This window comes from Ochotona curzoniae, unplaced genomic scaffold, assembly GCF_017591425.1.
Source record: "Ochotona curzoniae isolate NIBS_2020 unplaced genomic scaffold, NIBS_Ocur_1.0 contig_66, whole genome shotgun sequence".
Classification (NCBI taxonomy): Eukaryota; Metazoa; Chordata; class Mammalia; order Lagomorpha; family Ochotonidae; genus Ochotona; species Ochotona curzoniae.
Window position 1 is genome coordinate 7,647,983 of NW_024466512.1, and position 16,325 is coordinate 7,664,307.

The 16,325-nt window shown below is 50.7% G+C and overlaps 1 protein-coding gene across 2 annotated transcripts in view; it reads right to left on the bottom strand.

Moving 5' to 3' along the window:
* Positions 1-9,488, bottom strand: part of PLPP4 (phospholipid phosphatase 4) — a 110,835-nt gene extending 101,347 nt beyond the window's left edge. The window contains exon 1 of one of the 2 annotated variants that reach the window (XM_040991759.1): positions 9,269-9,488. In XM_040991759.1, coding sequence (XP_040847693.1) covers positions 9,269-9,324 — 56 coding nt within the window. In that variant the 5' untranslated portion in view covers positions 9,325-9,488. The remainder of the gene's footprint in view (positions 1-9,268) is intronic. The other variant, XM_040991760.1, reaches the window with a different exon arrangement.
* Positions 9,489-16,325: the final 6,837 nt, after the last annotated feature.

A 16,325-nucleotide genomic window follows, 5' to 3' on the forward strand; every position in this document is an offset into this window, starting at 1 on the left:
CTTAAAAAAAAAAAATATTTTTACTGAAATCAGATTTACAGAAAGAAGGAGAGAGAGAAAAAATATCTCCCATCCACTGGTTAACTTCCCAAATGACTGCAATGGCTGGAGCAGAGCCTGTCTGAAGTCAGGAGTCAGAAGCCTCTTCAGGGTCTTCCACATGGGCACAGTGGAGCTGGATCAGAAGTGGGGCAGCCAGGACATAAACCAGTGCCTACATGGGATACCAGAGCTTGAAGATGCAGGACTGACCTGTTGAACCACAGCGTCAGCCCCCATCTTTTTACTTAAATGACTTTCCACCCACTCCCACCATAAACTACTTCAATACAATCCCAGTAGAACCATCCAGTGCGCCAGCTAAAGCGATTTTTTGGTCCTCTTCCTTTTTCCCATAATAGGAAACATCTGTATTGATTTTCCTGATTGTGGGAAAATAATAAACATTTACTATAACACAGTTTACACAATAAATAAAAAAAATCAAACTCTGCACAAGCCCAACAGCCTGAAATAGCCACCATTAAGATCCCGATGTGTCTTTCCAGGGCTTTTTCCTGCCTACATAAGAGCTCAGTTGTATCACATTAACACACGAAGACAGCATCAGGCAACTTCTGCTGTCTGCTTTGCTCACTCATCAACACACATTTACAGAAATCTTGCCAAGTCAATAATTACCTATCACTTTTAATGGTATGTGCTTTTTAACGGTAGCACATTAAAAGTCACACCTCAATGTCACGGAGTTGTTTTCAGACGCAGTCTGGAACCTCTGCAGAAATCACCTGTTGAAAGGTGTCTTCCTTGTACTTTCAGCCCTTCCCTGCCCGTATGCATTGTCCATCTTTCTACAAAAGAGCTTTTCTCCTATTGACTGGTAAGTGCTCTCTGAAAAGAGGAGGCATTAACCACTCGCTCCGTAATCACAGCCATGTCACCTCCTAAAAGCTGTAAAGATCCAAGTGACCAGCATGTGACTAGGGCCCAGAACAAGGCTGGCACACAGTGGGAGAGCACTCTTCCTTCATGCCCCTTCCTCCTTAAAACACAGGTGGGAACCATTAAAACATATCTACAGTGGGCACTGCTGTGGCACAGCAGTAAGCTGCTGCCTGCAATGCCAGCATCCCATACGAGGCTCAAGTTCTGGCTGCTCCACTGCCAACCCAGCTCCCTGCTAACACCCCTGGGACGGCAGCAGAGGAGAGCCCAAGTGCTTTGGCCATTGCCATCCATGAGAGAGAGCTGAATGGAGCTGCACAGACCTGGCTCCAGCCCGGCCCAGCCCAGGCTACCGCAGCCATTTGAGGGACAGAGACATAACCTCTCTCTCTCTCTTTTTCTTCCTCTTTCTCTGTAACTCTTTCCAATAAATAAATAAATATTTTCAAGTGAATAAAAATAAAAGATACCTACACATCAATAAGAACCTGTTTCTCATTTCTTCTTGGATAATTGTCCAGAATGCCATGCCCCAAATTCCCTAAATCCTACTTCAAGGTGTAGAGCTGAAAGCAGTATCACTCTTTATCCTCCTCACTCAGTGATAGGAAGGAAGAGAAGTAGGAAGAGGAAACGCCACGTGCCACACCCCTGACTGCAGCAGGCACCTGCCGCCTACTGCACAACATTTTCTTCACTGCTGTCTGGGTAGAGAAGACTGGGTCCCCACTTCAGAGAGGAGGAAGCTAGGGTACACCAGCACCCGGATTTAAGCTTGTCTGCCATGCCGGCTGCTCGCCCACCTACAGAGTGGAGACTCGGCTGTGGGTGTCTCCACGTCACTGACGAGGCCCGTCACAGCTGCGCAATAGATGGACGGGAGTAACATGCAAAGCAGACATGGCTTTTAGTGGCAGAGCTGGATGAGGGAAAGTCAAACGCCTCTTGAAAAATGTGGGAGGAGCATTTCCATGTTCACAAATATACTCAAAGATAATCAGCAATACGTTCACTGAAAGACAGTATCAGCAATCAGCGCAACAGCCCAAACCACTAATGGCCCAGAGAAGTATCTTCAGCAAGAAGAGTAAACAGAGATGGGGCACCACCCACAGGGGGATGACACCCTGCAGCAATGGGAACAAACCAACCACAGCACCCATGATGGAACGCATGACTGTCCAAACCACGGAAAGTAGAAATCACGCCGAGGGTCACACAGGATGGTTCCCATCAACACAGAATCCAGGGGCAGAAGTCGTGAGCGGACCTTTAGAGAGGGAAATGGGACTGAGCAAGTGGGGGTGCCCCGGGCAGCTGCACTAACACAAATAGCACACTTGGCTTTGTGCACGGTATTTTTAGGTTGGACTAAATGAAACTTGCCATTTTGTAGGTCAAAACAATCCAAGACAAGTGGCTGCACATGGCTCCAGCTGACACTTCACTGACATGGTGTTTGAAGAAGCACCTGACAGAGCAAGGAGGACACCAGCACTGGCTGACGGGCATGGCCTTGCAGGAAAGCGGCCTCACCTCCCCTGAGCATCGGCCCCGGCTCGGGCTTCGGTGGGATGACGTCTTGTAGCCACACGCTGACCCTGTGAGACAGCCCTCTCCGGGTTGTCCCAGGAACTTCGCTGATCCCCCTTCAATCTGCTTACCTTCCAGCAGAACATCTCAGTCCATATTCACCACTGGAGAGATGGAGACAGAGAGAGCAAGTTCCAACCACCTGCTCACTTCCCACATTCACACACTATTGGAAGTTGGCCATGGCTGAAGCCAGGAGTCATGAACACCATTCGGGTCTCTTGTGAGGGTGGCCAACAGCCAGTTGCTTGTGCCGTCTTGGGGCCTCCCAGAGTGTGTCAGCAGGAAGCTGGACTCAAGAATGGAGCCAGACCTGAACCTAACACTCCAATGAGGGGTATGGGCAATTTCACCATGACATCAAATGCATGCCTGATATTTTTTAACGACCCAGTGTTAGGCAGATACCTTTCAAGCCTTGAGTGCATCCTAAAAGGAAGCCTTTAGAACTAAGATAACCGTATCCCAGACAACAACCCCCTTTGTCCTACCATGGTCATTCGTCTCCCTGTGGGAAAGCATCCCTTTTCAGAATTCTGTGGACAGCCAAATCATTTTAAAGTGGCCAATAATATGTCAAATAGAAGGATGCACCACTTATCAAGCTGCAAAACAAAAGACTTCCCAGGGCCAGCCAGAGACATTGCCCTGGCACACTCAATCCAGACTGCACTGAAGGGGCACAAGGAGTTCCTAATGAGAAGAGCCTTGGCCGTGGCTGTTAGCTGAATTGCATCACAAGGTGAGCCACGAGCCACAGCATTTGCCATACGTGTTACCTAACGCAGCTGCACTGACCACTCTGCCAAGTCCAAGGGGGACTTGCTATAATGACCCAGCAATTAAAGTTAACACTGGGAAACTACGGGGCTGATACTCGCACATGCGCCCCACCAGTCAGCCCCTGACCTCTTGCTCACTGAATGAGCCATGGACAATGATGCACCTCATCTTCGGGGCTTGAAAGGAACAATGTGGGATATACTTACAGGACTTCACCCTTTTTCAGAAATCCTATAGTACATCACAGCATAGAGAATTATTATATTCAACATTTTATAATATTTAAATGTTTTAATATCTAAAATTATTTTCTAGATTTTTTAAAGATTTATTTTATTGGAAAGGCAGATGTACAGAGAGGAGGAGAGACAGAGAGGAGGATCTTCCGTCTGATGATTCACTCCCCAAGTGGCCACAATGGCCAGTGCTGTGCCGATCCAAAGCCAGAAGCCAGGAACTTCTTTCTAGGTTTCCCACACGGGTGCAGGGTCCCAAGGCTTTGGGCTGTCCTTGACTGCTTTCCCAGGCCACAAACAGGGAGCTGGATGGGAGGAAGTGGAGCTGCCGGGGTTAGAACCGGTGCCCATATGGGATTCCGGCGCGTTCAAGGTGAGGACCTTAACCATTATACTATCGCGCCGGGCCCTGTTTTTTAGATATTTAAAATACTTTACTATATGAAATGCACAGTATAGTGAGTTAAGCATGCCATGATCTGTCTATCATGTTCCTTACTGGTGGACCTGGTGGGTCCCTCTGAAGAGCAACCTGACAATGAGTACACACAGAGCTGAACACTGCCTCCTTCAACATGGGGAAAGCAAGACACGTATGGATAATGATGGACAAAACCAGGACTCAAGCCCAGGCAAACTGAGGCCAGGACTGTAACCACTCTGCTATATGGCCATTCTTGACACCACCTGTATTAAAGGGCTTAACGAGAACAGGGAGACACCATCTAACCTTTCTTCTATGTACAAGTGGCATGTGAAGCTCCTTATCTAACCAAATCCATGGAAGCATCATCTCCATTTCCCACACGAAGAAACTGAGGTTCAGAGATAGGAAGCAACGTGTAAGCAAGTGGCAGAATCAAAACCCACACAGAGCTGGTTAGGGCTCCAGTAACACCACTGTGCCTCAAAGCACTCGGGTAAAGCTTGTTCCTGAGGGGTGTGAGACAAACACCACAGCAGCAAACAAACCCCAAATCCCACTTAGCACAAGGCTTGTCCCATGGCCCCACTCAAAGGCAGGAGGGTAGGTCTCCTGTATGCCAGGAGAAGAGAAGGCCAAGAGACCCTTGAGTTACTATGGACTGCACTACAGGGGTGCCCAGAGCTGCTGGACAGAAGGGACACCTGATCAACACAGAGTTCCCAGGAGCTCCCTTGTCTATGCGATTCTGTTAAGCCCAAACCAAGTCCCAGGCAATTCCGACACAGGCGGGCAGCAGTCAGCCCTGTAAACAGCTATGTTCCACACTGAGGCAGCATGCTCACAAACATGACAACCAGGAACGGAGTCAGGAGCATCACCACATATGTGCCAAGGCCCGGTGAGGAATGGGGGAAAACAATCCCCAACCAACCCAACCCTGGAGGGTACCAGTTCACACAGCAGCTGGCTATGGTAAGGACTGACTACCACAGGGCTGAGCCAAGGCCCAGGCCCAGAGATCAGTGAGGTAGGGCACCATGACCAAGCACTAAAGTGAGCACTGTCCACCTGCCAAGGACATGTCCCATCCCACCACTGGGCAAGGGTGGGAGCTCCCCAGTTAGGGCCACTAGGGAAATACTCACAGAGACAGGACACTGTCACCTTCACCTTGTTGTACCAGGCTCCCCCAGTCTGCATCATCTCCCACTGCCTGAAGTCACACCTGCTGATCTCGTCCCCACCCAGTGACCCCAAGTCTTTCCAACCTCTGTAAGTTGGGCTGTTCATGGATCTGATGCCCCCATGGTCTGTCCTCGTTGGCACGCCTGGCATTTAAGGCTCCTGTTGAGTCACCAGCTCTGGATTCACTACCCCTGCTCATTCTAGGTAGCCCAGAAATCTAGTCTACACTCTTAAGGGGAATGACAGCAGATGGGTCTGTGGCTGTCAGTATTTCAAAAATCAAGTTGCCGTCCAATGCCCTCAGCAAATAACCTTAGTCATATTTCTCCAGGTTTTGATGGAATTCCTCTGAATAAGTGTAGTAATGAAACAGGAAATAACCACCACATGTGCAGACACCCAGGTGACGTCAAAGCAGGGTCTGTCAACCGGACACTTGGTAAATCAGAACTGTTGTGTGTTTTGACACCAGTGACTGCATGAGGTGTCACGAGCCAGCAGTGGTCCGTTGCAGGCTTGCTCGGCTAACTGTGAGATCCCTGGAGCCTGCCTCGCATGCCTTCTCTCCTCGCCAGCACCCAGCATGGTTCTCCTACACAGGAAGATCTCAAAGCAGGATGCCACACTGGACCTTGGTGAGGCCAACAGGGCTGAGTGTCCTGGCATCCTAAGAGGAGGTTGGAGGACGGGAAGGAGCAGGGATGGAGGCTCTCAGGGAAGGCTAGCTGACAAGCGATGCAGGCAGACCACCTGGCTCCACATCCAGCAGCTGAAGATCATGGTTTTCCCAAGGTCCTCAAGTGAGAGGCTTTCTGACCAGCTGATGTGCCAGTGGATGGTGACAATGGTCAACGGGAGAAAGCAAGGTGCCACTTGTCCTTCACTACCACTGAGTGTCTCACCAGCAATGTGCCCACCACCTATATCCTCACAGCCTGGCATGGGCCACCACTGCCACTCCTCCACCTTGGAGGTGTCATCCTAAAATTTCACCTTAGAGCTAGAGTGGCACTGGCTCCCACACAGGACTCTGCAGACAGGCACTTACTTCCTAGGAGAGAAGAGGTGACACCAGAGCGCCTCTGGGATGTGGTCACTTCTGCTGCAGGCTGGAAGCACACCAGGTCAGCAGCTACTCTGGGACAAAGGGTCTGCTGGCACCCAGGCAGAACCCCCTGCTGGCTAAGTGGCTTCAGGCAAGTCAGTCCACCTTTCCAGCAGTGGTGGTGTTCTTTGTAAAAAGGAGGCAATGAGCAACACCCACCTAAAGAGACTTACAAGAGTGAGCCTTGGGCTCACCTGTGGCGCAGAGCATGCCCTTGCCTGCTGGGCACCAGCTGCCATTTTCCCTCAAGGAAGGCGACTGGGAGTCCAGGTGCTGTTAATGCATCCAGATGGAGATCCCAGAATGGCCCTTAGAAGCCCTGTGAGTTGGGCCATTCACTATTCGTTTCTTCACTCGCAATAAAGACGCATCAGTAGGCCTGTCCCTTAGCTCCAGCAGCATGTGCCATGGTCTTTGCTAGTGCCTGACAAGCGGCATGTGCTCAGCAACTGGGAGGTGTGACAGGTGGCGACACTGGTCCCAACAGCGGTGTGTCCTTGGTCTAAAGGCCTGCTGCTCCACAGCCCAAAGCAACTGAGAAACACCCAGTTCCAGCCTTGGCATCTGAGGAAAATGTACACTCCCTTAACAGCGGCAGGAGATAAAGCTTCCCGCAGCAAAGCCTCAGGACCACAAGGTTGAGAATAATTAAGTGCAGCTTCAACGTAGCTACGCATTGCATTTGGACTGTTCTTCACTGGTGAGTGCATAAGGCTGATTTGTTTCCTATCAGATTACGCTTCCAGAGCCAGACCTGATTTACTGCCCAAGGAGTTTACTGAGCACCTGTGAGGGGCTGCCTGGGGAGCACCTGCCTAGAAAGCTGTCTGTACAAAACCTCAGCACCACGCCTGACCTACAAACAGAAAACTGGTCTCCTTAAGCGTCAGCATGGGCCAGCTCACATGCTTGCTCTCCCCGAGTGCAGGACCCAGTTCATGAGCTCTGACGTGGGAGCTCACGGAGCAGTGGGAACACTGGGAGCCCGCAGGCCAGGTGCAGTCACGTGTAGCCACAGGTGGGTGAGACCCACTGACTCTGGCCCATCACACCAGTACTACTGAATGGAAGAATCTAACTTGCCCCAGCCAGCCTCTGCCAAGGCGCCAGAAGCGCTTCACAGAAAACAAAGGTTCATCTGTCCCCGTACACTCCTGGCTGACCTCCGGAAGTTGCTGTGTACCTGCTGATCACAGCCTCTGGGCAGCTGAGACCCCTTCCTGGGGAGACTCAAGCCAACCCCAAAGCCAGTCTAAACAGGGCTAACATGTCCAGGCTGATAGGAAACCCAGGAATAGTTCAAAACTGCCATAGATGCCCAGGCCTGCCCCACGAGGACAAGGACAGCGATTCTTCATTAACAAAAACTTTGGAGGTGGGGGGGAAATGTGAAGGATCCATCTAGATTTTATATAACATCCTTGGCCAAGGCCAAAAGCATAGGAACAGTGGGTACCAAGTTCTTAGATTCACCGCACAGGCCACTGCCTATGTGTAAACATCTCACACATATTTGGATGGGCTGGCGGGAAGTATTTGAAAGCATGTAGTTGCACATACATGTACACACCATTAAATCCCCAGCCGCAAAGCAACCACAGACCCTGTGCGCCCACTTGCCTTATTCCAGCATTTTTCACTCAGGCCCGGGACACCTGTGCACTGAGCACTCTCACAAATAATGTCATGGGCTTTGGGCTTCTCTGACCGGACCTGGGCACCCAGCCAACGCCAACGCTGGGGAATATCCCAAAGGTAGACGCACAGGGGGAGAGCAGGAGTGGCCCTCTCCCTTTCCAGATGAACCAAGACGCCCTACACGTCCCACTCGGGCTCCTGGTGAAGGAAACCAGTGTTCAGCCCCAGGGCGGGAGAGGGGGCCCGCATCTGGAGGGACTCACTTCCCGCCTTCCCCGAAATAAGTAACCAGGAGGAATGCAATCTCTAGGGAAGAAAAACATGTAAGAAAGGGCATTCTTCCCACATGCATGCCTGGATGGCAGGCAACTGAGATAAGCTTTGACACTGCACACCTGCCGCGGAGGAGCGAGGACCGGAGGGAAAAAAAATCCTTGGGGGGGGGGGGGAGGAGCGGGAGAGTCTCTGGTTCTGCGTAGACAGACAAAGCCAAAAAGTTAAGGCAACTTTCCTCTTTAAAATGTGTCAGAGCAGTCTCGGGCGAAGGGGACAGAGCTCCGGTCCCACTTACCAAGGAACGAGGGCCGGCTGGGCGCCAGAGGACTGCGGGGTGGGTCTGACTGCCGTTCCGGGCTGCTTTCTGTAAGGGAGGTGATAGCTCCCCATTACCGGAGCCAGTTGGCCGCCTCTTTTCCAAAACCGCTGATTCCAGGTGCCCGCGCTGAGAGCGCCCGAGGCATTTCACGACCGCCCTGGGTTGGTGAGTAAAGGGAGGGTGGCGGGGCTCCCTCCACCCGCTCCCGAGGCAGACACGGACTCGAACCGGAGCTCCGACCCGGGCTGCGGCGCCAGACGCCCGAGTCTCCACCACAACAGTTTTCCCACGGGAGGAAGACCCCAAACGCCTTCCCACGAGATGAGGCGCGGGACTCCGGGAAAGAGTCGCGCCCAGCCTGGGCACCCGCAGGGACGCCACGAAATGCAGCCTGGAGCAAAGGTTGCCACCGCCTGCCCCGCAAAGCTGCCCGGGCCGGGAACTTGGCGGGTCACGGGCCAGGGCGCGTCCCGGTCCAGGGGAGCAGCCCCGAAGCCCCCTCCCGGCTGCGACTGGACCCGCGCTCCGGAGCTGCGGCGGCGACCAGAGCAGGTTTTAGCCCCTAAGCACGCGGGTCGCTTCGAGCCCAGGGTCCCCGAAAGGCGAAGGGGAAGATCTCTCGGATTCCCGGAGGACACATCGCGGACACCCGCAGGAGAGGGGACCCAGGCCCCCAGACGGGACGCGGCGGCGCTGAACAAAGTTGGGGCGCAGAGGGGTTCGGTCACCGGGGCGCCCCGCCCGCGGCTCCGGCTACTTACACGAAGACCCCGAAGAGCAGGGCTCGCACCCCGATCTCGATGGCCAGCTCCCGCATGGTGCGTCCGGAGCGGCTCCCGCGGCGGCTGGTGCTCTCGGCGGCTCCCGCAGCTCGGCCAGCGCCGGCTCGCCAGACCCCGGGCGGCGAGGGAGGCGCGTCCAGGCCGCGGGCGGGGGCGGGAGGCGGGCGCCGGGCGGGGGCGGGCGGCGGGGAGGGCTCAGCCCAAATGGCCAGGCTCGGGAGCCGTGGCTCCGGGACCCCCGCTTCGGGCCCCTGCTCCGCGCACTGCAGCGAGCCGGGATGCCTTGGGGACTCCTCGCTCCCTAGCGTCCAGCTGCCCGCCACCGGCGGAGGGGAGACCGGGGAAGCCCCACGGCCGCCGCCCTCCCTGCGCGCTTCGCAGCTCCCCCGCCAGTGGGCGGCCTCTGGCTCGCTGCGCGCTTCTGTCCGGCTTTGGGCTCTGGATCCCTGGTAGATGCAAGCACGTGGGAGTCTGGAGGATTTGGGGGGGGCGGTGATCTAGACTGGGGCAGCCCCGGGGCCTTCTGCCCTACCCAGGAGCACTCCGCCCTTCGGTTTTCTTCCCTCCCTACATTCTTTCATTTTTTTTTTTCCAGGAAGTTCTTCAGGGACCACGGACGGGCTTCTCTTTGCTCCCAGGTGGGGAGCTCTGGCAAAAATGAAAGGCCTAGCTCCCCACCGTTCCACAGCGCCAGGTGGCCTGGTGAGGGGGCGGGGTGGGAAAACGGGATCCCCCCTCTGCCAGCCGCTCCCCGCCCTGGCAGCTGTGAGCTACTGCACTGAGAGATGTGGAAGTCAGGCACAGCCCTGTCTGCTCGCGGCCACGATCAGGTTCGCCTGTGGCTGGTACAGCATTCAGGCTGCAAGGAGAGCCAGGAGCTTCCTCCTCCGAGTTGAGTCTGAGCACTCAGCTCCCAGCAGCAGCCTCAAACTGGGACCCAGATTAGCTTTGCTTTTCCATCACCTGTCAAGATTTGTCTTGGCATTTGAGTTCAGCCTTACCAATTTAAAGCAAATAGACATGCAAAAGGCGCAACTCCGCGTGATCAATAACCATCGAGTTGTTCCTAAGGAGCTCTGGTCTCCACTGGGTTTTAGAGGAGAGGCATGCAACTGGCATTTCCAGAGCCCCAAATGGTTCCTAAGGTGGAGGAGCCCTGTCTCCATCATGGGTGAAAGAAAAGGGCAAGCTTACCCTACCTCCGGAGGGTACGCATTGGCAAACAAAGATCCCTGTATCAAGCCAACGCTGCTTCTGACGGGGAGGTTAGAGGCAGGAGGAGGGACCCAAATTCCAAGAGGGAGGGACAGGCTGCAGACTGGCTGCTGTGCAGGGTAGGGCCGGTTACTGCCTGCTCAGCCCTGGGATCCCGGGGTGAGTATTCAGCAGGTGAAGAAATGAACGAGGGACTTGGTACCACCTCAGGCACACTGGCTGACAGGTGCAAGGGAGGGAAGAGGCATGTTTGTCTCACCTGTGCCTTGGACCCGCAGTTACTCTGAGTTAACGTGGTATCAGAGAGCCCAGCGCAGGGAACTCCGTGGCCTAAACCTGAGGCTGTCGGGTGGCAGTGTTCCAGGAGGGGAGTCTAGCAAGAGATTCTTTTGCGGAGACACCACTAGCCTTAAGCATGAACGGAATGTGTAAAACTGTAGGCTGGATTCCAGGATTCGAGAACCACTTCCTGCCCTCAAGTACACGGGGTCGATCAGTCCTGTGGACTGAGCCAAACTCAGGTTGATGAGAAGCTGAGTGTGGCCATCCTGTTTCCAGAAACTTAACACTTGGGCTGTGGCTCCACACTGTGTTCTTGTATTTAGTTTTGGAGTTACCTAGAGAGGGCATTGCACTGAGCATGTGGCTTGGTCACTGGAGTCACAGGTGCCTTTGAAGCCTACAGATCTAAGGACTTGCCCAGTTCAGCCCTCCTTTTGATGCCTGAGTTTGTGCTGGGTTCTCCTGCTATGATCCTGTGCAGGCAGCAAATTTACTCTTTTTAAGACAATCTTTGCTTTGTGTTTTGTGATCATTTGTGGGTTTTTTTTTTTATCATTTTATGATACAGTTCCATAGGCATTGGGACTTTCCTTATCCCCCTCCCCAAGTCCTATCCTCCCACTGAGTTCCCCTATATTATTACAATAGTACAGTTCTTCATAAACAGCAATATGTCCATCATTGCAGGCATGGACAATGGCAGAGAGTCCAGCATCCTATTGTCAAGATACAGTTAACAAAGTTTCACATCTTTGATGTGGAAGTAGAGATGTACACTGCATTGTATCCTCACATCTGGATTTGACAGTCTCCATTACACAGTTACTATACATTGCCTTAATTGTAAAACCACAATACAAAATCAACAACTGGAAGAAAATAACAAAACCATGATGTTAAATAACATGCTACTGAACGACTAATGTGTCACTGAAGAAATGGAAAAGAAAATCAAGAACCTTCTTGAAGAAAATGATGCTACTATATGATCTATGAGTCAGTGAAGAATTTAATGAGAGTTTTGAAGAGATGAAGCTTAAAAAAAAAAAAGCATCACTTTTGGTCAAGCCTGTTGGGAGTTCTGTGCCCCTCCTGGATGTTGTTTCCCAATTCTCTCTCTAGATTAGGGACATTTTCCTTTATTATTTCATTAAATACATTTGTCAACCCAGCTTCTCTTTCTGCACCTTCTGGGACTCCCATAACTCTTATATTGGGCCTTTTAATAGTGTCTTTCAATTCTTGAATACTTTTTTTTGGTCTGATCCAGCTCTGCTTCCAGCTTTTTGCTTGTTTTCCCCTGGTGACAGGAAATATCTTCTAATTCTGAGATTCTTCCTTCTGCTTGTTTCATTCTGTTTTGGAGACTCTCCACTGTGCTTTTAACAGGCTCCACTGTATTTTTCATTTCTGATACATCAGCTTTCATTTGATTCATTTCCTTGAATGCCTACTCTGTGTACTTCTCATTGTTGATAAGAAGCTTTACAATGAATTTTTTGAACTCTGTATCCCCCATTTTCTTGATGTCTTCCTCAGTTAACTGTGAGGTTGGTAAAGGCTTTTGCTCCTTTGCAGGGGAGTCTTCACTAATATTCATTGTGCCTTTGTCTCTTCTTTTGCTCTTGGTCATTGTACTTCTGGTTAGCAGAGTCTTCTCCTTGGGGCAGGTTTCTAAGCTGTGTCGCCTACATGTCTGCAATTCTGTTTTACTTACTGCAATTGGTACATATCTCCTTTTTTGCAGTCATTTGTGCCATGCCCTCCAGTGAGTTACAGGTCTGGGTTCTTATGTTAGATTTCCACAAAGAACTCCGTAGCCCCAGCGCCTGGCTCACCACTCTCCACCTCCTGTGATCTCCTGCTGAGGCTGCACCATTGGCTGTACAACCTTTCTCCCACTTCAGTTCATGCTGATGTTTCTCTGTTTAAATGTGTCCTTACCCTATTTGGCCATCTTGATTATCCAACAAATTCACCCTTGATTATTCAGCAAATGCCACACCCTCTTCAGCCAGCTCTGTTGGATCTGCTGCCTCATTGGGAACTGCAACTTGTCTTGATGCCTTCCTCCTGTTCCACTGCCCCTCCCCCTTGCCACCAGCCACATGGAACAGGTGTCATCAGAACTTTCTTAGTAGCCAGCCACAGGTGGCTCAGTCTCAACTTGGTTTAGAAAGAGTAGTTGTAAATGTCAGTGGAAGATCAGGCTTCAGGCCACATGAGAGTCAGTGCCAGCAATGTCATCAGGACTTGGTTCTCTCCAATGCCCTGTTCTGGGGACACTGGACACAAATCTGTCTCAGTTCCCGAGACTATGACAATTCCAGTACTGCATCCTCTCAGATTCAAGTCTGACCTCTGCTTTGATCCCAGCACTCCTGTATAAGTGTGACTGGATGTTATGGTTACTGCCAAGCCTGAACCAGTCATGATGGAGGTACTCCCCGAGACCTGAGTCGCATGGTTTATTTCTACCCAAAACCCCTAAGAATGGATGAGAGGGCCCAACACGAGAGCATAACGGCTAAAGTCCTTGCCTTGAATACACTGGGATCCCATATCGGTGCTGATTCTAATCCCTGCGGCCCTACTTTCTGTTCAGCTCCCCGCTAGTGGCCTGGGAAAGCAGTAGAGAACGGCCCAAAGCCTTGCGACCCTGTAGCCATGTGGGAGACCTGAAGGAAGCTCCTGGCTCCTGGTTCCTGGTCTCGGATTTGCTCAGCTCCAGCCATTGTGGCCACTTAGGGAGTGAACCATCGGACAAAGATCTTCCTCTCTGTATATCTGTCTTTCCAATAAACATAAATACATTTTTAAAAATGGGGGAGGAAAGTGAGTGCAAAAGAAAGATGGGCATGCTGGGATTTGGAGGAGGAAAAAAAGTTTGATGGAGATAAGCTATCAAGGGCCACTGGGCCATGCCTTACCCTGCAGAATGAAGACTGATAGGTGCCCACTGTGTCTTGTGCAGCTGCAAGGTCTCCATCCAGGCAAGAGAGTGCCTCTGAGTGCTCTGTGGTAAGGCTGCCCAATTTCTGCCTTTGTCAACACAGACCAGTAGGACGGTTTAAGGAAAGCTGTGATGTCATCCCTGGGGTTTGTTTGCAGTTGCCCAGCCTCTTTCCCAGCCACTCGTGCCACCCTCTCATCTTCCCTAATGATCTCCTTTGTCATCTACCAAAGTTGGCTTGTACAGGAAGCACTCTAGTCTCATTTATTATATAAGACCAGATCAGGCTCTCTCTCAAAATAAACCTGCTCCCTTTAGAAGAACAGACAGACTCTGCTACTTTTGCAAATGACTGCACAGAGCATCCTCGGTGCTTGGAGACATGCGGAGCTGGCAGTCACCCCCAGAGGTACAGAGGCAGCCAGCGCCAGCAGCTGTCCAGCTGTGAACCTGTGCCAAGCAGTGGAGGCTCTCAGGAGAACCATCGTGGCATCAGTAGAGAAATGAGTCAACAATGAGTGACCACGCAAACACAGGGCAGACAAAACCACCCAGCTGATACACTCATGGAGTGCAATGAGTTCCTAGTGATAAAAGCCTAGAGTCAGAGGATCTGAAAATTTCAGAGACACTCCATCCTAACAAGGCAACATGTCAACCCCTTGCTTGCCTGACTGATCTTTAAAAACGATTCCAGAATTTAGACGTTCATTAAATGAAGTCAGCCACAGGGTTTTCATGGAGTTACACTCCTCAAAGTGCCACTCTGGAGAAATCTCTCATATTATTATGAGCATGCCAAGAAAATCCACATCGGTTCTCTGTAGGCTTGGTCATGTTGTTGGAGTTTTCTTAAACCCTCAACAGAATTGTCCAGCATAATGATCCCCGGTTGACTTTTGGCTGCTTATGAAACCAAAGCCACTTTCAGAGAACATGAATTGGCAATAACTTCTTATAACCTCATTTCCCAAACTCAGGTTCAGAGTGCCATCTGTCTAGTAGTCCTGAGTGGCACTTTGCTGTAGAGATTGGAACCTCCCAGTCGTGTACTGCAGCCTGCCTGGTTTGCTGGAGACACCAGAGAATCCAAGAGGGATTTCAGAATAGGTCATTGACTTCAACCCAGGGCTTGGGATAACTTCTACAATGGTTTCAATAAATGGCTGCCTGGTGCCTGTAGGAATGCAGAACCCACTTCCAGAGAGATCTGTGTAAATAGAAAACAAACTGGCCTGTAGCCCACATGGGTCCAAACGATGCTATGGGTAACATCTGGAATAAATGTCCTATCTTTTCTGCACTATTGTCCTTTAATTGTCTTACAGAAAGAGAGACAGAGAGAAAGAGAGAGAGAGAGAGAGAGAGAGAGAGAGAGAGAGAGAGAGATTGGATTCTTTTTCCCCAGGCAAGTATCCTAACTTCTTTGACCCATCTTTTAGCAGTAATATTTATAAGACCTCTGAGAAAATGGCACCAAATCTGACATTATAGTGCATTTAGCCAAATTCCACATAATACACAGTAATTTTCCTCCTCCAGGCTGGAGGTAATGCACACCAAGAGGGAATGATCCTTTTCTGCTCTAACAGCAAATGTTATTCCACCAAAGGAGGAAACTTATGAATTAATGAAGCCTTCGGGGGAAAAATGAAACTTCATTTCTTGGAAAAGTTTCTTGCCTAGCAGGATTTGCAAATGATTTTCAAGTTTATCATCCTATGAAACATCAGAGTATCACTTCTTGATTCCACCCTAACAGAAATTTTTGTGTGGACACCACCAACATAATTCTCATTTCCACAGGTTCTGTGGCTCAACTAGAATCCCGGAAGATTAAAATAAGAAAAAATCATGTACCTTTGAGCACAACTCTCCAGGGAGCCTGAGACTGGACTGGAGCCCCCATTTCCCATCCTGTCCTCTTGACTGGCACCAGCTACCTCTTGGTGAACTCTCATTGTAGTTTTGATTGGCAATTCTCTCGTGTCTGATCCCATTGAACATCTTCACCTGGGCAGTGTGTCCGCTCTTTCATCATTGTGCAAAGTGCTCATTTTGCCTTTCAACTAGGCTTAAATTTGGGGCATTGCTTTTTATTACTGATTTGAAGAATGTAGGGTCTATTCCAAGTGCTAGTCCTCACCTATTACAGGCATCGCTTCTCTCTCTGTTCTTAACCTTTCCTTTTCCCCAGCAGTGCCTTTCAGATAGCACATGGCTTTCATTTTTATCAAATCTATCTTTCAGTTTCCTTCTCTCTAGCTGTTCTCTCATGTGTCCTATGAAATCTTTGCCGGACCACGTTTATCAAGATTTCCTATGTGCTCTTTCAGAAGTTTTCTAATACTATCTTTAAGACTTAATTCTAGGTTGTACCCCAGATTAACTGTTGCATGCAGCTGGAAGTTGGAGCCAAAGCTCATTTTTACATGAGAATCCAGTAACTCAGTATGGTTTGTGGAAAGGACTGTCTTTTCACATCGAGTCACCTTGACACCTTAATGAAGGTGGAAACCTTGTATGAATCCATCCACTTCTTCCGGGTCCTGTTCTGTCTTAGTACTAAAGGACCAGTACAAACTG